Source organism: Pogona vitticeps, chromosome 2 (genome assembly GCF_051106095.1).
Source record: "Pogona vitticeps strain Pit_001003342236 chromosome 2, PviZW2.1, whole genome shotgun sequence".
NCBI lineage: Eukaryota > Metazoa > Chordata > Lepidosauria > Squamata > Agamidae > Pogona > Pogona vitticeps.
In genome coordinates this window covers 126,722,030-126,746,178 of record NC_135784.1, presented here as the reverse complement: position 1 = coordinate 126,746,178, position 24,149 = coordinate 126,722,030, and the positions used below count along the sequence as shown (strand labels likewise).

General features: G+C 43.6%; 2 protein-coding genes and 1 long non-coding RNA gene across 10 annotated transcripts in view; 2 read left to right on the top strand and 1 right to left on the bottom strand.

Annotated features, from left to right (window-relative positions):
• PIK3R5 (phosphoinositide-3-kinase regulatory subunit 5) overlaps nucleotides 1-14,552 on the top strand; it is a 61,018-nt gene extending 46,466 nt beyond the window's left edge. For 3 of the 7 annotated variants that reach the window (XM_020796316.3, XM_020796315.3, XM_078385905.1), the window contains exons 7-19: nucleotides 809-983; nucleotides 2,317-2,473; nucleotides 2,562-2,645; nucleotides 3,081-3,780; nucleotides 4,084-4,234; nucleotides 4,924-5,049; nucleotides 5,615-5,743; nucleotides 6,628-6,721; nucleotides 7,836-7,912; nucleotides 8,192-8,285; nucleotides 10,372-10,454; nucleotides 10,606-10,718; nucleotides 11,949-14,552. In XM_020796316.3, coding sequence (XP_020651975.3) covers nucleotides 809-983; nucleotides 2,317-2,473; nucleotides 2,562-2,645; nucleotides 3,081-3,780; nucleotides 4,084-4,234; nucleotides 4,924-5,049; nucleotides 5,615-5,743; nucleotides 6,628-6,721; nucleotides 7,836-7,912; nucleotides 8,192-8,285; nucleotides 10,372-10,454; nucleotides 10,606-10,718; nucleotides 11,949-12,096 — 2,131 coding nt within the window. In that variant the 3' untranslated portion in view covers nucleotides 12,097-14,552. The remainder of the gene's footprint in view (nucleotides 1-808; nucleotides 984-2,316; nucleotides 2,474-2,561; nucleotides 2,646-3,080; nucleotides 3,781-4,083; nucleotides 4,235-4,923; nucleotides 5,050-5,614; nucleotides 5,744-6,627; nucleotides 6,722-7,835; nucleotides 7,913-8,191; nucleotides 8,286-10,371; nucleotides 10,455-10,605; nucleotides 10,719-11,948) is intronic. The other 4 variants (XM_078385906.1, XM_020796318.3, XM_078385907.1 and 1 more) reach the window with 2 other exon arrangements.
• On the bottom strand, nucleotides 17-24,149 carry LOC140704537 (uncharacterized). Of its 2 annotated transcripts, none has more exons than XR_013541976.1 (4): nucleotides 24,016-24,149; nucleotides 7,826-8,016; nucleotides 6,633-6,827; nucleotides 17-294 (listed from the first exon to the last, which is right to left on the bottom strand). It is a non-coding gene; the product is annotated as an uncharacterized LOC140704537 (long non-coding RNA). The 2 variants fall into 2 exon arrangements; XR_012083772.2 differs by lacking the exon at nucleotides 17-294 and adding an exon at nucleotides 2,859-5,171.
• PIK3R6 (phosphoinositide-3-kinase regulatory subunit 6) overlaps nucleotides 23,677-24,149 on the top strand; it is a 42,200-nt gene continuing 41,727 nt past the window's right edge. The window contains exon 1 of the mRNA XM_020796341.3: nucleotides 23,677-23,857. The gene's annotated coding sequence lies outside the window, so the exon portion shown is untranslated. The remainder of the gene's footprint in view (nucleotides 23,858-24,149) is intronic.

Genomic DNA, 24,149 nt, shown 5'->3' with positions numbered 1-24,149 from the left:
AGTAAAATACTCAAAATAGCTGATTTCATTTTATTTCTAGAGGTTTTTCCTCGGGGTCACTTTTATTTAAGGTTCCGTTGTCAGCAAACCTCAGTCCCAGGATTCATTTCACAGTTTGGAAAAGTTACTTTTCCTCAGCAAAGGGTAGGCCTTGGGGTAAGGAGACTGGCGTTCCCTCCTATCCTCCTTTAGTTGATGGTGGTTGCTCATCTTCATTGGCAGCATCTAGGGTTTCTTGAAGGCTAGTTCTGGAAGGCTCACTCCCAATTCACATCATCAAAGTGGAGGTGAGACCTAGGTCAAAAAGAATACATTTGAGCAGCAACTCAAGACTCTCAGATATGTCCTGGTCTAGTCGTGAATTAAACTGGGTGTGGTGTGATGCCAGACCTATAAAATCCAGCACTCATTGCCCTCTGCCTCTCTTTTCAGAGTCCACCTCATCACTTTATCGAGAAGGGAGGGTTAAGTGGCAGCTTGTGACATTTCTGTGCCATCTCCTATCACAAGATAATCTGAAGAATGTCACTGTTAATGAAGTTGTTATTTTCACAGCGTGCAGCAGCCTGTACACATGGTGAATGCAGTTAAATGAAAGGAGAGTGCCATCTGCTGGTATTTTGAGGAGAATTAATCACAATGATGTGCAGACCACACCGTGTTTTTCTCCTGTTAGCCATCATTAAAACAGTAATACTCCATAGGCTGTGAAACTGGCTAAGGACCTTGTGGTAGACTTCAGCAGGCTGTGCCTCCCTGTTTTGGATCTGGGCTATTGACTGCTTGGTATTATGACTTCTCCCCTCAGAACAGTCCTGCTGTTGAACCCTTCAGAGGTTGATGGGGAATTTCTGTCAGTTGCTGAAAGGCTGAGCACCACAGAGCATTCCCAGCACACGTTACTGGTGACACTCGTGGAGCACATCTATCAAGCTAACTTTGGAACCCAGTGTGACTTGGGAAGACTCCGACAAGCACTGAAGGTAGCAGAGACATTGCGGTTCTTGATGTGCACGGCTGCTGCATGCTTTTGTTTGTTGTATGCTGTTGAAGCAGCAATAGGTCTCTGCTCTCAGAGTCGTCTCTCCATTCAAGGTCTTGCACAGGTTCCAGTCCTTTCCTCACACCGAAATCTTTTAATGCAGGATGTCAGGCTACCATGGATTTGTAGCAAGTGTCATTGATCAATGGGTTTGGATACAGGCTTGTCATACTCAGAGTAGACCCATTGAAATAAATGGGGCTTAAGATTTCTCATGAATACCTTTAAGCCTCTTTCAGATCATTGGGTCTGCACTTTGTGTTGCCTAAGTGTGGATCTAGTCCAGTCTACTTAAAACTACAAAGAACCAGGGAGAGAGGTTAAAAAAAACTCACATCATACTTTCCAGGGCTTATGAGCATCTGAGCTCAACCTTTCTGTGTTAAAAATGTAAATCATTGACAAGATTGATGAGACAGTGTTGTCTTCTGAGTTAGTGTATTGGCAGCAGAGAAATCTCATTTCCCCCCCTCAACTTTCATATATTTGTGTAGCTAGCATATTTTTTCTGCTCTGTCCTATAAGTGCAGGAGTCGTGAATGTGAGTGCCGTCTGGGCTGTGGTTGTGCAAATGTCAAAAGCACCTATCGGCTGAAGATTTCCAGTATTCCTTCTGATGTGTGTCAACCTATTTTCCTGCTATTTTTTTAAAAAAAGTTAACTTTTAACAACTGCTGGCCATGTCACTGTACAGTACTTAAAATCCCAAGCTATAGAAGGAGAGCATTTCATGGTTTGGGTGGGAATGCCACTCCTGCCAATTCGACACTGGCATATAAAATATATCTTATCTTATTTAAGTGATAAAATTTCTATTAATAATGCTGTTAGCCTCTTATAGGCCTCTTGTTTTGTTCATATGCATCCCTTTGTGGTGGAGAATCTTTTAAAAACAAGTTTGCTGTTGCTCAATCTCAGAATTGAACTCGGCTACATCGTTGCTGAAGTCGTGTCGCACAGTCATACAAGCAGCATAACATTTGGAAGTCAATTTCCATTAATTAGGAAATCTCTAGACATTATCTGTTGCATACTGAATCCGTTACAATACTGGTGTAACTGTGCTACCGGATTTCAGCCAGTGGTTGATAGCTATCAAATAGTGTACCAAGGGCCTATAGACAGTGGTGTGTTTGCATCTAGACACCCAAATTGTGCATTGTTGAGTTTCAACCATAAGCAAAGATTGCTGCCCAAGTGTGACCAAATAGGGTGGCAATGACTGCATCCTATGAAAACAGACTCTCTGCTGATTATTTTCTCTCTCCTCTTAGCTAAAGTCAGTGGAAGAGTTGATGGAGATATATACCAACACCACGGATGCCCAGGAGATGGCAGCTGTGAGCAACTGTGACCCTTCCATAGCTAGGGAGCAGCTAGAATCTGCCTTGCTGGAGATCGCAAAGGCAACAAGCCTTCCTGTAATCACAGGTGATACATTTGGTCTGTATGTGTGTGTGTTGTTACTTGGTGGAGCCCATTCCCATCCCTTCTTAACTTGATTTCTTTGCCTCTTCAGGGGAAGACCAGCCATGTAAGCTTCGCCTGATCTCTATCCCTCTTGCCCGGTGTTACACCTACAGATGGGATACTGATAATTTTGGTAAGCTTAAAAACACACAAACCAGTCCAGGCTCCGTGGACTTCCATGAACAGCTGAGTAGATCTTTTGGAAAGGAGGCAGGGGGTGATCTGATTTACCGATAGTCACGCTGGCTATAATGGGGTGGAATTCTAACTTCCTGATTTTTCAAACCTAAGGCAGATACAGTGACTTTTCCCAGGATATTACAGAGTACAGTACAGTATATAAATGTAGTTTCAAATATGATGGTATATTTAAATCAGCCTTCCCTCCACCCAGCATCTTCTAGGTTGCTGAGCCTACAACTTGCAATGGCATAGATCCTTAACAAGAAATAGAAATTGTATCTCAATATATCTGTAAGGCACTGGGTTCTGGAATACGGCTTTAAGCTGTGTATAGTTTCCTCTTTCACTTTGAGTTTTTAAACTGGTATCTCTCTTCTTGTTGCAGATATCTTGAATGAGGTACTAGACAAAGAAGGCTACTATCCAAAACCAGTGGTGATGGAAGACGAGAAGGAGGTGGACAGTTGCTTTCATGAAAGAGCGTCGTTATCCACCCTTACCTCTGTTTCCAAAGACTCTGTGTATTTGGCTTTGTCCGAGGACAGCCCCTGTGACTCACGGGCGTCTGTCATCTCCACTCTTTCCAAAGACTCTGAGCTCCCACTCAAGTTTTTTGTCTCCAGCCTGAAGAACTGCATGGACAGTGGCTACGTGGAAGACAGCGACGAGAGCTCCCCTGAGCTAATGAGCCACTTCGATCTGAAGGAGGAGAAAGTGTCCCCTAGGCATCGGCTGAGCAACAAGTTGTACAAATTGTTCAAGAGCAAGAGCCAGCTGATCCTGGGCAGGGAACTGAGGGATGTTTCAGAGGTAGCCTCCCTCTCTCTGCCGTTACGCCGAGCCGAGAGTCTCTGCAACCCCTTGTCTAAGAACCGCATCCCTACCCGCTCCCGGCGGGCACAGTCTCTACCACAACATGTGCTGAGTGCCACACTTTTACAGAACCACGTGTCACAGAATACCTGTGTCCAGCGCAGGCCGTTCTTGAGCTGCGACGAGGATACCAAGATCTCAACTCTGCGAGTGGTTGTGTTTGGTTCTGACCGCATCTCAGGGAAAGTGGCCCGGGCTTACAGCAGCCTTAAGTGAGTGGAAGGACACTTTTCAGCTCTTCTTCTTTACCTCCAGACCTTTGCACCCTCATCCCTTTTTGTTGCCCTCCTTTGGACCAAAGAGAAGCTTCTGTGTGCTTTCTGCTCCTTTCCTTCATATCTTCTCTTACCATCTCTGAAAAAAGGCATGATGCTGTGCACTGTGCCTCATGACCTTTCCCATCGCTTGAGGACAACTTGTCTGGGATGCTGAGTTCAGTGGAAGCCAGTTATGGAACAACATATGGGCTTCAGCTGGCTTTCTTTCATGCACCCACTCTTGTTCCTTCACTACAGATCTCAAGAAAGCAGCTGTCCCTGGCTGACCCGGTACTTCAAACTGCAGTTTTACTATGTGCCTGTGAAGAGGAGTGGCTCTACCTCTTCTGTACCAAGCAACCTTCCTCCTTCTCCAGGCGATCCCTATTCCCGCACTTCTGTATCAATGGTATGTCTTCGGAGCAATGGATGGATATGTTCTGTTTTACAGTAGGGCAGAAACTGTGCTGCAGAACCTGTTGAGAGGGTTCCCTTGTTTGACCTTCTTGCTTGCAACATTGTCTGACATAAAGGGTGATCCTGGGAAGCTTTGAGTCCGTAGTCATTTGTGAGATAAGGAAACAGCCACTGTTTGACAGAGTCAAGGATTTCCAGTTTTCTAGCTGAGCGTTTAGAAGGACCTCCATCTCTCTTCTGTGCTGTTGCCTTCTGTGATTGCACATGAAAAGCGAGAGAAGCCAAAGGTGAATGGGGCAGGAGAGTCAACTACTGATCACAGAAGACCCCATCTCCTGCTGAGCGACAGGCTTCTCCAACCTGTCACCCTCCACATGGTTTGGACTGCAGTGCCCATCATCTACCAACCATCCTGTTAGTTCATCTTGCTGTTGGAGGGATGATGGAGGATATAGTCCACAATCCCTGGAAAGTACTGGCTGTTCTTTAAAAAGGGATGTTTTAGCTGTATTTCCTGCATTGTCCGAGGGCTAGGCTAGATGACCTTCAACCTTCCTTCCTTCAGTATTGTGACTGTATGCTCAAGATACTGGAAGTAATTTGAGCACAGCTGCTAGATATTCTGTCCTTCAATAGCAACACATTTGCTAATGGTAGGTGCTTCTCTGACTCTGACTTTAGGATCCTAGTTTGGCGAGGACGGAGAGCAGCACAAATGATATCTCCCTATACATAGGCATGCTGGATCCATGGTATGAACGCAACGTTCTTGGCCTAATGAACCTTCCCACAAGTGTTCTGTGCCAGGTATGTTCCAGACAATATGTTCCCTAAAGAAGCAGGGGGCTCTTCTTGTAGCATCTAGGTGGTGCAGCAACATCATAGGTACTTGCATGCAAATAATGTTCTCTTGTTTTGCCTGTGATGAACTAAGAAGAAAACATGAGTCAGGAAGATGTTACGATGCTCACTACAGTAAGCTTTATGCAAAGGTCCAGGGATGGCTGAAAGGCAGATCTGCATTTGGTGCTTGTTAAAACTGCATTAAAATGAGTTTGCATGCTGAATAATGTTAAATATACTAGATATTGATACAGTATCTTGCTATTTCACATTGACTCACAATGTCATGTAATCTTAGACCCAAAGCTCTGCATTATTTTCTGGCTAGGAGAAGCTGAAATAGCAAAAAAGTTCCACAGAACTGTGCTGACCTTGAAATAAGTATTTCTGAGAAGCAAAGGGAAAAGGATTTCTGAAGCAGAGGCGGGTCTGAAAGCCAGACAGCTATTGGGGCATTTTCGTGTGTTTGCCCTATTCTGCTGGCATGTGTGGAAGGGAAAGAGTTGTTCACTTCTTATTCTTTTCATAGCAGTCCATCAAACCTGAAGGCGAACCTTTAGAGGAAACAGCAGAGCAGCTTCCCATCCTTGCTGACATGATTCTTTACTACTGTCGCTTTGCTACTCACCCAGTGCTGCTCCAGGTCTACCAGACAGAGGTGGGTTGGGTCAGGACTGTTGTTCCCTGCATTCCCCTGAGGTTAACAGGCCAGTGTAGGTGGGGACTCCACAACCTGGGGGCACCACCTTCACTTAGTAATCTCTCTTGCTTGGTGAATACTGTACAGAGAATTTCTAACATGGTCGCAGTTGTCATGTGAGCAAGAGCAATGACAGTCATTAATAGAAACGTTGGTACCTTAACTATAGTAGAGTTGAGAATAGCAATGGAGGTATTCATATTTGTATATGAATACCCTTGCACTGCTGGATGTAACGAGGGTCCGGCCCCCTGGGGCCAGACTGTCCACTCATCAGCCCCGCTGTTCCTTCCAATCACTCTGGAGTTCGTGATCGGCTATCCACTCGTCAGCCTTGCAGGGAGACTCATCTTCCCTCCTTCTGCCAGGAATAAATAGCCGATCAAAAGCTCTGGAGTGATAAGAAGCGAGACCAGAGCTGGCGGCAGATGTGTGAAGCAGGACCATTTTGGCCAAACTGTGATTTGCAGTGGGCTGTCGTGTCAGTGCTTCCTGTTCTGTGATGCAAGCTTCTCTCCAAGTTCCCAGTCCTATTTACATAAAATGTCACTGCTGATTTTCTCCTCACTGCTGATTTCATTATACACAGTCTAAGTGATTATTTCACCAGCATAAGAGTTTGAGTCTTTCTGTTCTTCTTTCTAATGATCCTTATGGAAAAAGAAAAAGTGAGATAGAAAGAGGGAAGTCTTTCAAATTGTGCCTCCATGTTCTGTAAAAGTTTGCCCCTCCTCAAAGCTAGTTTTAAAATAGGGTGGACACACAAACAAGGGGACGGGTTCATAGGATTTTGTACATATTGGGCAATGATATAATGACCTCTTTCTTCCTTGGTTATATAGCTTACCTTCATAGGAGGAGAGACAAAGACTGAGATTTTCATCCACTCCTTAGAGCTGGGCCACTCAGCAGCCACGCGGGCCATCAAAGCTTCCGGTAAGCATGTCATCCAGAAATAAGGTCATTTTGTGCTCCTTGGTGTTAATTCCCAGCTTTGGAAATATTCTCCTCTTGGGGAAATAGAGCCAGACACATCCCAAACCTTCAGCAGGAGGTAAGAAGCAAATGGTTAAAACCATACTGTGTCCTGCCAGAAGGTCTTCTTCTGAGAACACACTGCAAGGATTTGAAACTGACTGTGACGACACACCTGATATAAGAAGGATGGACTTTTCAGCTAAGCTGCTCCTGTGGAGGCACATCTGTCCACTCAAATATCAGTCATCCCCCCTTTCTTCTGCTTAGAGGCCTGGTGCCTGTCCTGGACTTATTTCCTATGTGGTTCTGCCTCCCCACCCCCATTGCTTTTTGCTGAAGTTTTTAAAAGCTGAGGAAATGAGAGAGTGGTTCCAAACTCTTTCTCAATACATAAAAAAACTGGAGAGAGTTTCAGTGCTTCAAACTGGGTGGGTGGGTGGAAGAGCGCAGCGTCCTCTTTTCTCAGCCATCCAAATAATATGAGAGGCTCCAAGCTGCCAGGGACTTGAATTTTTCCCCAGCTGGAAGAGGTGGCAAGCAGCAGGGGTGTCTGGAGGGAGAGGGAGGTGAGCTGATTTGCCAGATGCCCCCCCACAAAATAAAGTCCCCTTCCTCAGTTCTTTGTGCATCATTCGCCTCTTCTCCAACCCCTGCCCTATCGCTCAGCATTACTCACAACAGGTATGGGTCTCGGGAGGCGGCAGCCAGGGCTCTTGTTGTCACCCACTGCCCTCCATCAACCTGCTGGGTAGCTCCAGGGCTTGAAATGGGCTGGCAGGCTCAGGACCTGCAGCCCATCTGGCACCTATGGCGGGAGCCGTACTGATGGCGGAGTCAGCATCTAGGGTTTACTGTGGTTTTTTTTTAAAATTTGTACATCTGCTCAGTTGCAAAGAAGCCCGTACTTCGATACTACCAATCCTGTTGAGAATGGGAATCCTTTTATGGTATAGCGGTCTTCCTCTTTATTCCTGAGCATAATACCCTGGGAAATAGTTCAAGAGAGATTCTACAGTGCATTGACTCAAAATATGGACTCCAGGAAACATATAATGTTTCTACCTCCTTTCAGGTCCAGGTTGCAAGCGACTGGGCATAGACGGAGACAGAGAAGCAATCCCACTAACACTACAGATCGCCTATAGCAAGGTAAGTCTGAGAAGGCAGGGGCGGCTGTAGTGGGATTCCAGCTGGGGAGTTCAAGGCTTTAGCTGGGCTAGATGGGGAGAGCCGTCTTGTCCATTGTTCTGCTTCTGTGCATTAAAGAGAGGGAGGGAGAGATGACATGTGAGTGAAGATCTTGGCCTTTGAAAATGTCTTTCTAATTAGGCAGAGTAGGAACTGTAAACAGTAGTTCTGCATTATTTCATGGAAAGGGAGAGGGGACATTTCTCCGGACTGGAGAGTAACTATTCCTGATTCTTCCAGAGGTCGGTCAGTGGAAGAAGTCGCTGGAGTGACACTGAGAAAGTCTGCACCTCTGTGAACCTCAGCAAGGCCTGTAAGAAGCAGGAAGAGCTTGGTGAGTGTTGGCAGTAAGTCTGCCACTTAAAGGCAGCTAAAAAAAGAGATCCCAACATTTGGGTGAAAATAGGGTGGAAGATCTGGAGGTGCTCAGCTGACCCAACACAACAGGCTCCCAAGAAGGGGGCACTTGAGATAATGCTCTCTGTTTTCACTTCACTTTATGCTCTGAGTGTGTGCATAAGGTAAAGGTAAAGGTTCCCCTTGACATTTTAGTCAGTCGTGTTCGACTCTAGGGGGCAGTGCTCATCCCCATTTCCAAGCCATAGAGCCAGCATTTGTCCGAAGACAATCTTCTGTGGTCACGTGGCCAGTGCGACTTAGACACAGAACACCGTTACCATCCCACCGAGGTGGTCCCTATTTATCTACTCGCATTTACATGCTTTCGAACTGCTAAGTTGGCAGGAGCTGAGACAAAGTGATGGGAGCTCACTCCGTCGCGTGGATTTGATCTTACGACTGTTGGTCTTCTGACCCTGCAGCACACAAAGGCTTCTGCAGTTTAGCCCGCAGCGCCACCACGTCCCGCCACCAAGTCCCAGTGTGTGCATATCTGTATGCAACTCTCTCATGTGTGCATAAATGAATGGCCAGAGTCCTGTTGCTTAGGATAGCAAATTGCACTCAAGTAGTGCCATTGAATCAGTGAGGATTTAGTAAGTCAAGTCCTCTGTAAGTTCAATTAATTCAAATGGGCCTAAATCCAGTTGCATTTGATTACAGTAAAGTAAGTCACAGTTAGAGTAGGCCCATTTGAATAAATGGAATTTCGGGGGGGAGGGGTTGACACCAAATTCCTATGGATTCAATGGACCTACTCTAGTGCGATTTGCTGTGCTAAGCAACAGGGTTTCAGCCTGTGTGTATTTCTTAGACCGAAGAGAGTGAAGAATATCAGGGGAGAGAATTTTGAGGGAAGAGAAATATTGCAATCACAGAAAAATATAAGCAAACACATAAACACAGTTAATTGCTCTTCCTTCATTTTGATAATGATAATGGTAATACATATTGGAGCTCTGTTTTATTTTTGATTATGCAGACACATGTAATCATATTCTTGGCCTTCAGGTGTCACAAAATTTCTTTTCTTAGGAGATGCTAGTTACACGACATGAATGATCCCAGGGGTGGAGAACACCAGGCTCAGAGTTGGCTCTCATCCCCATTCTCTATGTGGAAATTCTAATTTTAGTCTGCTGAATCAATTTGTTTGCAGTCTGAAATGGTCTCGGTTGCCTAATTAGGCTGAATTAGGGACCTACAAAAGAAAAATATTTTGGAAACCATCTAATAAATTTTTATTTTATTTACTTCTTTAAAATCAAAGATTGGCTCTTTTAATACAGCGTAGATGTTTGTAAGCTAGAAATTTGATATTTTGACCTATACTGGAGTGAGGGCATTGGAAAGTGGGGGCTCAAAATCATGGCATATAGGGGACTGGAAATCATGATAAATCAGGTAAGATTAAAATATGGGCTAGATGGGAAAATAAAAACCGAGAAGCCAGGAACATCCTATCTGGTTATCACTGAAACCTCTGCCCAGAACCTTCTCTTTTCTGCCTTCGTGAACGTGCACCTTCATGAAGCTGCCAACGTGCTTTTTTTTCTGATGAACATGAAAGCCTGCTTCACCTTCTATCTGTCCATGCTACAGTCTACTTTAATGTGTGGTGGATAGACTATCAGGCTAGGACTGGGCTTGAATCCCTACTTAGCCATGGAAACTCATTGGGCGATAGCAACAGTAAACCACTCTTTGAACATCTCGCATATCTCGGAGAGCCCGCAGGGATCACCCATAGGTCGGAAGCATCTTGATGACGTTCAGAGTAACTAAACAAACTTTAGTATTTGTGATTATGTATGCATGTCATTGTGAATATTGGAATAATCCTGGGATGTGATTACTGAGGCTTTTATACACTACCCCTCTAGTACCACCAGCTTTTGCCAAGAATAGCTGTGGTGGCCATAATGTTGCAGTGTGGCTTTTTTACTAAATACACCAGTTGTGTATGGCTGAGGCCTTTAGCCCAGATAAGCTAGTTTCATTTTCTTCCCCTTTTTCTCCAGGTTTGAAAACAGAATGCTTGACGCTCACTGCAACAGAGGTGATCAAGAGGCAGAGCTCCAAGTCTAAGAAGAGTTTCAACCAGGTAGTTTGACCCATGGCCTCCTCCTTCGGTGGATACATTTGTCCTGATTTCCTTATGTTAGTGGGTGGGGCTAGAATGTTTAGATATTTGTGAAGCCCTCAACCTCTTCATGACAACAAATGGATATGGTGGGGGAATGTTTCTCTTGCAGCAAATCAGTGTGTCACAGATAAAAGTGGACAAAGTCCAGATCATAGGAGTCAACTGTTCCTTTGCTGTCTGCTTGGACCAGGATGAGCGGAAGATTCTGCAGAGTGTCACCAGGTAGGGCTGATAGCATGATATTTCCTTGGAATTGAAAATGTCTCTTTTATGGGGGCAAATAATAGGAAACTGATACCTCCTGAGCTAACCCTGGATTAAGATTTATCCAGTGGGCCTTGCAATGTTTCCTGTAATTCAAAGGCTTCTGGAACAGGGATAATTGCTTTCTCAAATCAGGATAGCCTGAATGCAAGACTACTGCTTGAAGGTATTTGTAACTCTAGCTCTGGAGAGGTGTTTTGATGCCAGTGCTGTTGCCTTCACTAATTCATGCCTGTCTCCACTCATTACACCTGTCTAGGCTTTAATATGTCCCTGGAGCTCTGTTAATTTCACCTTTGATCAGGTCAAATTAAACAGTGTTAGATTGCAGAGCCAGCTCCTCATTCACACATTCAGGCTGATGCTTCAAGAGGGTTCAGTTTGGAGCACTTTCTTTTTCTAATCTTTGGTTCCTAAGAGCTCGCAAGGAGACTCTTGTGTGTTTGGTCCAGGAGCAGGAAGGGTCAGCTTGTATATACACATGCATAGCAGGGATGTGTGTCTTTCAATGTCTTCAATGAGTCCAAAGCAGAAATGGGGAGTCCATGATGCTCAAGATGTGGTTGGACTGCAGCTCTCATCAAGAATAACCAGAACAACCAGTGGTGAGAGATGATGGGCATTACAGTCCTTGTTGAGCCACACACCTCCTATCCTTAGTCCAAAGAAAAGTGAGTTTAGATGTTGAATAAAACCTGGTGCGGATAATGCTGGGGTTGGTGTGTTTCAAAAGTGTAGGGAATTTTGACTTACTTGACCCCTGATGCAGTGCAGGATCATGCAGGGAAGGAAGGTGTGTGCTCTCCTTGAAGAGCAGCACAGTGAAGATGTGCAGGACCCAAACTCTGATCCTTACCTACCTTGTATAATGAATGGAGGGATAAAAAGACCTGGGATGGAATAGTGGTCAGGATGTGCTGGCTTCAGCATCATGAGAGCCATCAGGTTGAACTCCTCATATGTCTTGAAACTGTGGCAGCTGATCCTTAGTGTCTCCCATGGAGCCTATTGCTGATACAGCAACAAAGGAAAACCTGGTCTGCATATTTCCTACAGGTTGCTGCATCATCAAATGAACCACATGCTTTGCTTGGTGGTGGCAATAGTACTTTGTTTGGCATAGTTGTTGTTGTTTTCATGCTGAACAAGCTACACTGGTGTGACTTTGGGGTTTTGCTGTTTTCATAGGTGTGAAGTCTCGGCCTGCTACAAGCCCAAGATCAGTGAGCCCTGCAGTGGAGGAAAACCTGTTTCATCTTTCCCTCCCCAGGATTCCTCAGATTTCTGCTCTCTTCTGTGTTTGCCCATTGCCACCTTCAGTGGGGCACTGCCATAGGGAAGCTGGAAAAGATGGACTGTGCGATCCCACTTCCAGCACCTGGTACTGATCATAGTTTCTATCAGACACCCCATGGATCAGAGCTTGCTGCCAAATGTTCATCAGGCAGAGGTTAGTCAGGGTGAGTGTGCGTGTTATGCTGCCGTCTCCACCCCTATGTTTGGGTGGCTTGGCTTTGGCCAGATTGTCATAAGACAGCCCTCCTAAACTGGGGCAGGAAACACTTGGCATTCTTGGAACAGAAGCACATTTCTTAGAGAAAAGAAACATTGACCAGCAAATTGTTGGGGCTGCACCACTTTTGCTCCCCAGTTGGTGGTTTTTTATTTTAAAAGATCACCTGAAACTCTAGATGGCTGTTAAAGGTTTGTGTCAACTGGAAGTTGGGTAATAGGATCAAGGAGAAAGGGACATAGCACTCCTTTTGTCCCCTACTTCTTCCCAAATGTATGGCTGGCTGGCTGCAAGGGGAGAGAAAAACTAGAAGAGGCAATGATGAGAAGCAAAGTATTTTCTGTGCAATGCCCTAATCTGACAATAAATATTAGATGACCCAGAGTACTCCTCTATATAAAAGCCTGGAAAGGAACACACTATTAGCCCCAGTTGTTCAGGAGGGTGGGTAAGAAGTTCCCTTCACTCTGGATGAATCTCTAAAGAAACAAGTGCCGTTCACCTCATTTCCACAGGAACTAGTGGCTCAGAGTAGTTCTTAGCCATGGGTGCTTTCATTGCCAACTCTGTAAATTGTGTAAATGTGCAGCATTATTTAAGACTAATTACTGTTTGGAAGGCATGAGTCATTCCTGCTTTGGGTCAAATTGTGGCAAGACAAACCAGACATTTTGCCCTCTGGGTGAAAAATGCGATCCCCCTAAGACCTCTGCCGGTCCCTCACCTGTTGAATGTGAAGATGGAACTTGTATTGCCTATCTTGCCACTCCTTCCATCAGCTTTGCTCAGTTTGCAAATGCTTCCAGGTAGCTTCTGTCCAGATAGCAGGACTTCACATTCTTATAGGTCAGGAGTTATCCACCTATCGCCTCCTCTTGTTTTCAATCACAAGAACCCATAATCTTATGCCATTGATCATGCTGGGTGGGGCATCTGGCAGTTGAAGTCCAGAACATCTGAAGATCAAATGTTCCCCATGCCTGTTACAGTCACTGATACTGGGCAAGGGCAAATGCAGAAATTTCACTGCAGTTTAAAGTGCAATGGTGGTATAGTTAATTTGAGGGTGCATGTTTGTACTTCTCTGCAAATCCTGAATGAGTGCCAGGGTTTATTTAGGATTGTCTTTCATTTCCAAGGAAATGGAGGGTGGTGTCTGCTCTTGGGTCTCACCTATTAGGACCACCCAATAGAAGGTTCAGAGACAGTTGTGGAGTTTGTGAATTTGAATGGCTGCCACTAAGTGCTAGGTAACAAGCCCCAATGCAACTGAAAGAGAACAATCCTGGCTTCTCCTGCTCTAATGGGAGGGCACTGTATATGGTTTATATTCCTCCAGGAACAGCAAAGCCATGTCCAGCTGAGAAATGTAGGTAGCACTGAAGTCCAAACACCATTTTACTTGAATGAATCTATTTTTTAAAAATTGGAAAAATGTTTACATGCTGGTTTTGAGGGAAAAATACTTAGCTAAGGAGCTCATGATTCAAGATGGGCAAGCCTGATCAAAAGAACATTTGGAACGTGTGTGTTTAGAATGTGCAGGACGAAAAAAAAAATCCAAAGCTTTGGACAAGTTTTTATTCTGTCATGGTGGAGCTTGTTGGAAACAAATACCTACCCATATTGTTAAAGTAACAGCCCCAGAATAGCTTCCTCTGGAAAAAGAGACCAACTCAAGATCCTACCTGGTATACCACAATCTCAGGGTCAAGTGCAATGGGGTTTACCCAACATAGCCATGAATAGTTCAATTATAAAGAAATTACTTGGTGAAGAGTGGCAGAAAGTCACAAATTCGTCTCTGCAAATCTGCCAGGAAGGACTTTGTTTTGCACACAAGCCATGGGATGATGTTTTAATAACTGTTTGTGAGACCTGCTGATTTCCTTCCTTGGCTGACGCAGTGGATTGCCTCTGGTTCAAGCTGTCATCTGAAAACAGGGCTGTATGCAGTAAAAACCGCCTGGCTGTGAACTGATTTGCAGCCCCAAAAGCATTATGCGGGAGTGTTCAATGAGAGGCTTTTGAAATGAAAGAATGAGACTGTATACACTGTAAGTATTTTTCATCTCCCTGTACAAATATCTCACTTGAACGGTAAACTTTTGTGTGCTGGAGCTTTTTTAAAAAAATAATTTCAAAAGCTGCCTCTTGAAATTAAACTGTACATAATCAGCAGTGTAAATTCCTATTATCAATTTGTATAAAGTGGTCTTAAGGAATGTTTTAATGAAAATTGTAAAATTATTTGTACAATAAAGCAGCACTTTCCTAAATATGACTCTGTATGTTTTAATGATCAGTTTGTGAGTTTCTTTTGTCACCATCTTGAATGGTTTAAATTTAAACTCTTAATGTCTTTGATGTATTGTTCTAGTCATTTTTTAGCCTAGAGCTCTGCCACATGATGATGAAGACGGCTATAAAGAGAAGCTTATTATCTTGTTCAGTCACTGTATGGCATCAAGGAACCACATGTTGATCAACTGGCATCGATAAAGCCTTTCCCATTGTTAGAGGGGCATTTTTTGTGATGTTTCTTTGAAGCAGGACTTGCATTTTAAAAAAAGGTCTCTGGAGCTTGTAAAGGGCTATACCTCCCCTGAAATAAAACTTTTAAAAAAACAGAACCCAAATTCTACAAATAAAATGCTGAATGTTTTGCTGGCACAACTCTCTCTCTCTCTCTCTCTCTCTCTCTCTCTCTCTCTCTCTCTCTGTGTGTGTGTGTGTGTGTGTGTGTGTGTGTGTGTGTGTGTGTGTGTGTGTGTGTGTGTGTGTGTGTCACACCTTGTTTTAAAGACAAATTGCAGAGTTCTCTTTTCTTGTGGGGGATAATTTTTTGTGTGGATTTTTTTCTGGAGTCTTGAGGACTACAAAAACAGTCTGAGAACCACTTGTGAACTAAATGAGCATCCCTTCCCACTAGAATTGCTTTCCTGTTTTGTTGGATCTCAAATCCTTTTTGATATTGCAATTTTCAGGGTCTCCTGAGTGCTGTTGTCTTGTATAAGTTACAATATACCCTGCTTCAATTTAAAATGGATATAGCACCTATGCAATCAATTCCCAAAATGTAGAAACAGTCGTTTAAAAAAACTAACCCTGCTCTTAAAGCAACTCCAGTATCACCTTTGGACTCCGAGTACTGAACAAAAATAGGGCAGCTGTTTAGCTCCCAGGCCTTGTCAGACCTCTGGACATGCCAAGTTCTCAGAGTTACGGAGATTAAAGTGCTGAGCACACTCAAGAATTCTCAGAGTGTTATAACTTCAATATATTGAGAGCTGGGGTGGAATAAGACTGCCTAGGGCTATATTTTAGGACATTGGGGATGAAGAGCATCGCCACTTGGTCAGTCTCAGCCAGCAGTAGAAATAGACTCTAAAGGAAAGTGGTATGTGAGATATAGAAGCCCTGGCTGTTTGAGCTGTACACAGTCTGTTTGTGAATTATTTTATGGCTAAATCTTCCATAGTTGTGTGAAGCTACACCATATTTTCCATGGTCCATGTTCATTCCAGTGTGATGCCATCCTGTGAGTTTTGCTCAGCCAATTTTTTAAAATTCATTTGATTTTTTTATAACACTCATCTAGCTGCTAGGGCCACTCTGGGAGGTTTACAAACAGGGTAAATGATAACATACTAACAAGGGTAACCAACAACACCCAAATAAAAGGTACTAGACAAATTGCACTAAAAACCACATAATAAAACGGAAATGGAAACATGGCGGTAGATTGAATGTTAGTTATTGAAGGCACTGTTGTATCAGGGTGTTTTGAAATTTGAGAAGGCCTGTCTGAATGGCCACATTTTTAATAGTTTTTTTTTAAAAAAAGATCAATCTAGCTTGTGTTCTCTTGCTCATCACTTCAGGTGGATTTGGGAGCATTGTGTCAATACAGAGAGCTGCTGTCAGAATTTACTGATTTCAAGAGGGACAAGAGCATCCACAAACCACCATATAGGGACAGTAGGGATGTACCAATGAGATCTATCTAAATTAGATAGTTATATTGGTTTGATACAATTTCATCTGTGATAGTTGCACCCTGTAGCATCATGGGATTTGTAGTATGATGAAGAACATGGTATTCTCACTGCTATGGTACAGAGGTGTGTAGACCTAGAACTCTTGTGCACATAATTCTGATTTCCCTCCTAAACCACAAATCCCACAAATTTCTTACTCTGGAACTACAACAATTAAATTGATTTTGCTCTGATCCAACTGTGTAGGTGCACCATCTGAGAATTAAAAAAAAAAAAGAATGTGGAAGAGATGTTAGAGATGGGGGGGAAGGAAGTGTCAAAGTATAAGGCAGAGGGGAATAACAACATGGGGAGGCCCTGGAAGCCCAGCTATCATAATCGAAAGAAAGCAGATATGTTTAGGGGCGTGATTTTGGCATCATGTTAGATTTTTTTTCCCCTTTTAACCGAGGCACTATCTCTCCATGGAGTGACAATACTGAACACTTAAAAATTATCTACTACATTTGGGACTATATCCATTTGAAACACCTTCACTGCTTAGAAACCAAACAAAACCTTGAAATCAGTAGCGACTTGACTTTTAATCATATGTGCTGTCAAGTGGATCCAAAATTACACAATCCTCTCATGGGTTTCTAGGTCCAAAGGACTCAACAATGGTTTACCAGTCCCTCCTTCTGGTGGACTGTGTCACAGACCCAAGACCACAGCAGTGGCAAGACACATCGCTCCATAAAGTACATATGCTCTTGGTTGGTCCCCTTCCTAGGAGGCATGGGGGGGGGGGGAGGTTTCAAAGTCCCAGCAGGTGTTCTAGCCCACTGAATAATATCACCTTAACCTGCTTTTTACACTTGTTTAGTAGATAGCACTCACATGTTTTTGTTCCCTCAGCCAGTGTTTTCAAGTCATCTGTCTAGTAGTGGAATTATTCTTGTGCTTAATACTATGAAAGAAAGGGATTGTTCAAAACATGAAAAGTTCCTTGTTTTTCACCTGTTTGTGAACGCTGAATCTCTTACATCCAGACTAAGAATTCCATTTTTAGTGCAGACACATTCCCTTAGGAATTTGTATCCTACAGTTTACTGGAAAGACTCATGCAGAATCATGAACAATCACAAGCATGCTTTTCTTATAAGGAAATAGAAATCTGATCAATCGGAGAAAGAGACTTCGGCTGCAAACATGAGATTTTCTTAATACAGGATTTTGCTGGCAGTTTCCTTGTGCTACAAGAAGAGCAACACTTTTAATAAATCAACAATCCAAAACTCTGGCCTCAGAAATCAAGGATCCTTGAATAAATATTAAAGCCAAGTACCCTGTTGCTTATTAACAGTCCATTCCACATATGGTTCCTCTTTCCCCACTGCTTGCACCAGGGGGAATTCGAAGCCCTTTGTGAAAGTGGAAATTCCCATTGTTTTCAGTGTAGTTATCACCTGTTTTCATAACTGCGAACTTGGAGATTGTGAAGGCAAATACAGAGCAGTCTACTTGTGGAATCCTTATGCTCCACAGCCTAAACAAATTTAGCTAGGAGACAACACTTTGTATATCCTTTGGGGACTGGATGACCTCTGTGTCACAACAACACATCAAAGAATTAGATACCAATCCAGTACAACCCAGTGGTCTAGACATACACTTTAAAATTTTCAGTCTAGCTCTGTAAGTTTTTTTTTCTCCAAGAGGAGCAGATATTTTACGAAGCTAGTGGACCTTAACTGTCCATTCAACACCAAACCTCCATTACTTGGCATTACAATAGCTCATATCAATATAGGATGGCTGGGGAAAAAAATTCTCCCTGCTGCTCTGAGGACTTCAGCTTAAACCCACAGATCTGTGCCACCTTGAGGGCCAGAGCGGCCGGTGATGCCACAATCCCTGCTAAATTATCAATATGCTCCTGTGCTTTCACTCCGAGTCCTGGCGTGCATACTAGGCATGAAGACGTAAAGGAAGAATTGTAATCCAGGCATAAGGAGCAGAGTCATGGGTAGCAATCTGCAGTTGTGTCGTCAAGAATCCCCTTCTTTAAGGGTTAATGATAAGTCAGCTTTGTCTATGAACCAGAGGGCTTACTAAAGCAGTGAGTTTAGAACACGTGTTTAATCTTCTCAAAAGATGCTTGTTGTTTTAAAGCACAGTACAGAAGAGTCTTTCCTGTTACATGCAAGGATATAATCTTCTCTTTGTATACACAGTGATTGTCATTCCAAGGGCATAATCATCCCTAACCCCAATAAGCTTTTGAACTCTTTGGATTTAGAAAGTACGTACTTCTAGAAGGAGATACAGACTTAGTATTGGTTGTGAAGCCTTCAAGAATACACAGTCTTAGTATTACTAAGTGAAAAGTATTATAAACTTATTGTACCTTTCCCCCTTTTAACAGGATTGCAAAATCTTTAAAAAGACAGTAAAAATGATGAGGAACATGGAAGGATTACAAATGAAAGATAAGGACATTCAGACTTCAGTCCCCATCCCACTCCCACTTTTGTGTGATTGAGGGAGGGTGATTGGTCAATAAAAGTGGCAGTTGAAATCACCCTGAAAACAAGCCTTAGGATAAAATCTATTTAGGGAAAACTCCAGGCAATCAAATTTTATGCTTTTCTCATTAAGTCAGTAGCAGCTTATGGAACAAGCAATTTGGATAGTGACCTTGTGATAAATGTTGAAACACTGATACTTATTGTAACAGTTAGGGCAGACTCCACACAAGAAAAGAATGAAGCATTATAGGGTAGCACATAATGTGCTACAGTATTTAGTTTGTTGTTGTTTTCAGTGCCAGTGAATGGTTGTGCTTATGGGTGCTTCTGCCTCATTGCCAAAAGAACTTGGTTGGCTTTGTGTATCTGCTGAATCTCATTCTTCATAAAATTTGGGGACAACTGCATGCTACAATCTCTGGAAAAGGGTTGGCCCTACCATTAGGCAGACTGAGGCGATAATCTCAAGCAACCAATGCTGGGGGATACTTCTAGCAGTCCCCTGCTGTATGCCTTGACTGTTTTGGAGGACAGTCATGTATGGCATGCAATTTATCCTGGACCCTCTAAAGCAGATTTGTACTTCAGGTGTAGTGTGGTGGAGAAAGCTCGAAATACAAATCGTGTGTGTGTGTGTGTGTGTGTGTGTGTGTGTGTGTGTGTGTGTGTGTGTGTGTGTGTGTGTGTGTGTGTGTGTGTGTGTGTGTGTGTGTGTGTGTGTGTGTGTGTGTGTGTGAGAGAGAGAGAGAGAGAGAGAGAGAGAGAGAGAGAGAGAAGCTAATGTGATACTTGACTACATTAGGAGAAATATCTAAATCAAGAGGAGGAGTGACTTTTTCTCCTTCTGTCAGACCTCACCTGGAAATCTGTGTCTAGTTCAAGAAAGATATCAACAAGGTGGGTTTTGAAAGCAAGTCCTTGGAGAAGCAGTAGAAGAAATTAGGGCCCAGGCATGTTTAACATGGAGAAATGAAAACTAGGAGAAGATACAACAGTAATCTTCAAGTATTTGAAGAGCTGTCCCACAGGAGATGGAATTATCTTGTTTTCTATGGCGCCAAAGAATAGGACCCAAACTAACAGTTTCATATGATAGGAAAGGAGATTCTGACTGAACATTAGGAAGATGAGCTGTTCAACAGTGTAGGTGACTACTTTGGAAGTTGTGGACTCTGTTTAATTAATATAACAGCAGCAGTAGCAACAACGGCAACAGTAATAATCCACTACACAGACAACATCTGAGAAACACTGATGGAAGGCATGACAATAATTTAAGATGGGCATGGCTAAAACTGGAAACTGTTAAGAAAGAAACTAAAAGCTTTAATTTTTGCTGCACAAGAACAAGCACTCCAAACCAATGTGGTAAAGCTAAGATTAAATGAAGTAGTGTTAACAGCGAATGTCGACTGTGCGAGGAAAAAGATGAAACTGCATCATACCTCATCCGTGAATGTCCAAAGATTGCACAAACCAGTTACAAAAGTGGACATGATAGCATGGCAAAATTTGTGCACTGATCATTGTGCAAAAAATACATATAAATAGCCAGCTTCCAAAAACCCATGGGAACATCAGATAGAGAAGGTATCAGAAACTGAAGAAGTCAAGGTCTTGTGGCATTTCTGGATCCAGACAGATAGACACCTTGAACATAACATACCAGACATAGTAGTAATAGAATGAAGAAAAGTCTGTATCGTTGACACTGCAGTTCCAGGAGATGCCAAAGTTGTAGCTAAAGAATTGGAAAAAATAACAAAATACAGAGATCTGGCAGTCAAAACATCTTGCTTGTAGATGAAACATACCTCAGTGGTCATCATCCTTGGGACTTTGGGAATAATATCAAGTTGCAGATTTCATAAATAACTTAGAGCTACAAAAAAAGGCAATATTAGGAACAGCGTAGATACTACGTCAATATTTAACAAATTTTTTGGTTAAAACTTGTATCTGTTATGAAATACCAGTCAATGTTTTTATAATTTTGATTGTCTGTGCCCGGTATTTTTGAATAATGATAATAATAATTGCTGTCAAGTCAAATCAGATTCATGGTGACTTTTCCCAGTGGTTTCTAGGTAAAGAATATTCAGAAGTGGTTTACCGTTCCCTTCTTTTGGGGGTATCTTGGGACTCTGAAACTTGCCCATTGGCTTGCACAGGTTGGTTCTTCGTCTTGAAAGCACAGTGAGGAATTCAGCTCCTTGTGGCTCTGCAGCCACATACCCAACCCATTGAGATATCCTGCCAGCTCTGCTTAACTAGATATTTTTAAATGGAGGATAAAAGGCCATCTGCTGGACTTGTTTTAGCTGTGGATTCTTGTATTGGCAGAGAGCTGGATGAGATGAGCCTTGGGGTGCCCTTTAGCTTGAGAGGTCTACAATTCTTTATGTGAAATACGGAACACAATTTTCTCTTATGCTTCAAGCAGTGAAATGTCTGGAATTCCCCAGGGAGTTCAGCTAGGAAAAAAACCCCTTTAATGGTTGGCTGCCTCCTGTGAGATGTGTGTTCATGTTATTAACTACAGTGTACAAACCATACTCCCCCATTTCTCCCCCCCCTTCTTTATTTGTGTGGTTGCTGTTTAAGAAGGGTTCCTAGTTTTCAGGATCAAAACTTAGCTTATGTCACTGAAAAATGGTTGGCTGAAAAGCTTCCTGCCTTGTGTCTGCAGGAAAATGCCCCTGGTAAACATCTCAGGTAAACAGCCGCTGGGGTTTAGCTCATCTTGCTTGAGAATCCTGTTGTCCCTGCTTTTTGCAATGTGATGTGATGCCAGTGAAACACATTCTTTCCAGAAGTCTTCAAACAAGGCTGGAATGCTGAAAAAACTGACACTGAGCCCCACTTGGACCTAAGTGTGAAGTGAAGAGTGCCTTAGAGCAGCTCAGCAGTAGCTGTGGACAAAGGTCCTTGAGGGTGAGCCTGATTTTAAAGAACTCGGACAGAGACAGCATGTTGTTTGTTCCGGCAGGAATGTGGAACTGGAACAGCTTCGTGTTATTTTTTCCCCCTCTTGTTTGTAGGACAGCCTTGTTAGGGGATCCCCATGCTCTGTCCCTCCTGACTTTTAGGGAACTACTAAAGAGAGAACTTCATAAAGGGAAATTCAAGAACATAGTATCCTGGCTGTTTGGAATTTCTAATTCTTAAATTTAGAGGTAGGTGGGTTCTTTTGTTGTCACCATATTGTTTGGATTTGTGTGTGAGTGGTGTCAAGGTGGGGGTATGGGTGTCTACCCATCAGTTTTGTAAACTGCCCAGAGTAGTGGGTATCACTAAATGGGACAGAACACAAGTTAAATAAATAAGAAAATAAATCCTTTGTGTTAGATGCAGCAGTGTTTTCCGTAGGCAACTAAAACCACTTTGTTTCTCTGTTTCTTGGGGCAATGAAACAGAGAGAGTCTGAGTTTAGAGAAAACTGGTTACTAAAACTTATTTAAATGATAAATTGATAGGAAAGTCTGATAACTAATCCAGCTAGCAGATCATATGCTAGTCTGGAGCACATGGTCTGAGAAGCTGGGGGAGGGATAGCTACACCCTCAAGAGAAGTGTTAACAGGGTGAGAGGAAAGAGAAGACTAACTAAAGGCCTGTCCAGAGGGAGGAATTTAGAGCAGAAGGCTGGTTTGGATTCAGAAGGCTCTTATCTTCACTGTGATCTATTTTGTCTCTCTCCTGAGTGATCTTTTCATTCACACTGGAGATGTTTATTCCCCTTGACAAGGGCATAGACAGCTCTTTGGAGCACCAGTTTACTTATGAGTAAGGTTTACCTGGTTTACTTGTGAGGAAGAAGGCAATGCCACAAGCGGAGATATTGGGGTGAAGGTTGGAGAGATAGAGGGACGTGGTGGTGCTGTGGGCTAAACAGCAGAAGCCGGTGCTGCAGGGTCAGAAGACCAAGCAGTCGTAAGATTGAATCCACGTGACGGAGTGAGCTCCCGTTGCTTGTCCCAGCTCCCGCCAACCTAGCGGTTCGAAAGCATGCAAATGCAAGTAGATAAATAGGGACCACCTCGGTGGGAAGGTAACAGCGTTCCGTGTCTAAGTCGCACTGGCCATGGAAGATTGTCTTCGGACAAAAAACGCTGGCTCTATGGCTTGGAAACGGGGATGACCACCGCCCCCTAGAGTCAAACACGACTGGACAAGAAATTGTAAAGGGGAACCTTTGCCTTTTACCAACCCCCCTTTCCCCTCTTCCTTCTCAGCCAGGGCTCTGTAGGTGCAAAGCTTGAGAAAGCAACCCAAAGAAAGGCATTTGATTCTTCAGGAGGGAGGGAGGGTATGTTTGTGTGGTTGAGGAAAGCCAGTCTTCAATCCAGCTTGTTTTCCTAGTGGCTGATTTTGCTTTCCACCCATCTCCTCAACCCTCCACAAGCAGCTACTAAGCAATAATGGAGGGGAGGAGAGATACTGTTATCTGTTGATGAATTTGGGCAGTGGGTGGGGGGTGACACAGACCCTTCCCCAACTTTTCTCATGGTCATCATTCAGTGGACCACAGTGACTTTCCCTTATTTTTGTTAAATAAGGTAAGTGGCATAGGGAAACAGCAATCATCTTAATACTCCCCAGAGTTTCTCATTAATCTAGAATAGTACTGAATCAATAAGCAATTTTTTTAAAGTAGTAAAGAAAATAAAGGAGAGGGTTTTCCCGCTTAAACATGAAATAATTTAGGACCTTAGCATGTCTTAATTCGGCCCTAGTTGGGGATGATGGGAAATGACAGCCATTCCACTAGGTTAGAGAAAACTGCATAACGCCACTTACGTTTGTTATAGTATGCATTATATAACCGGCTCACAGGGAAAGTAGAATTTATGACTGCTAGCAGTCTTTCCTGTTCAGCACAAGAGGGGCTTGCCTGGATATCACGTGGGTCCAGGGCTATTCAGGTATGAACACCCGCAGCGTTTCTTCCCCCTTGTCCTAAACAACGAGGAGCATTGTCAGAGCGCCGGAATCAACAACTTCTTAAGAAATGCGCTGCTTCGTAACGAGAAGGGGACTGGCCCGGACGCGAAAACGAAACATCCTGGCACAGGTGAGCGAAGAAGGATGAAAGGAGCCGGCAGGTCCTTTCATCCTCAGGTAACGCGGAAAGAGAACCAACCGGCCCAGTAAGTGCCAAGGGCTGCCTGGCAGTCACGGGCCAGGGCCAGGGCAAGTGCCTGCCTGCCTGCCCGCCTGCCTGCCACTCACCCGGCCTGGCAACCTTACACGCGTGCCGGTCCCTTTCCGCAGCTCAGCGGAGCAGAGGCGTCCGCGCGGCCCATTTCCCGGGCCGGGACCGTCGCAGAAGCCGGTCGCCAGCCTCGCTCCCCGGTGGAGTTCCT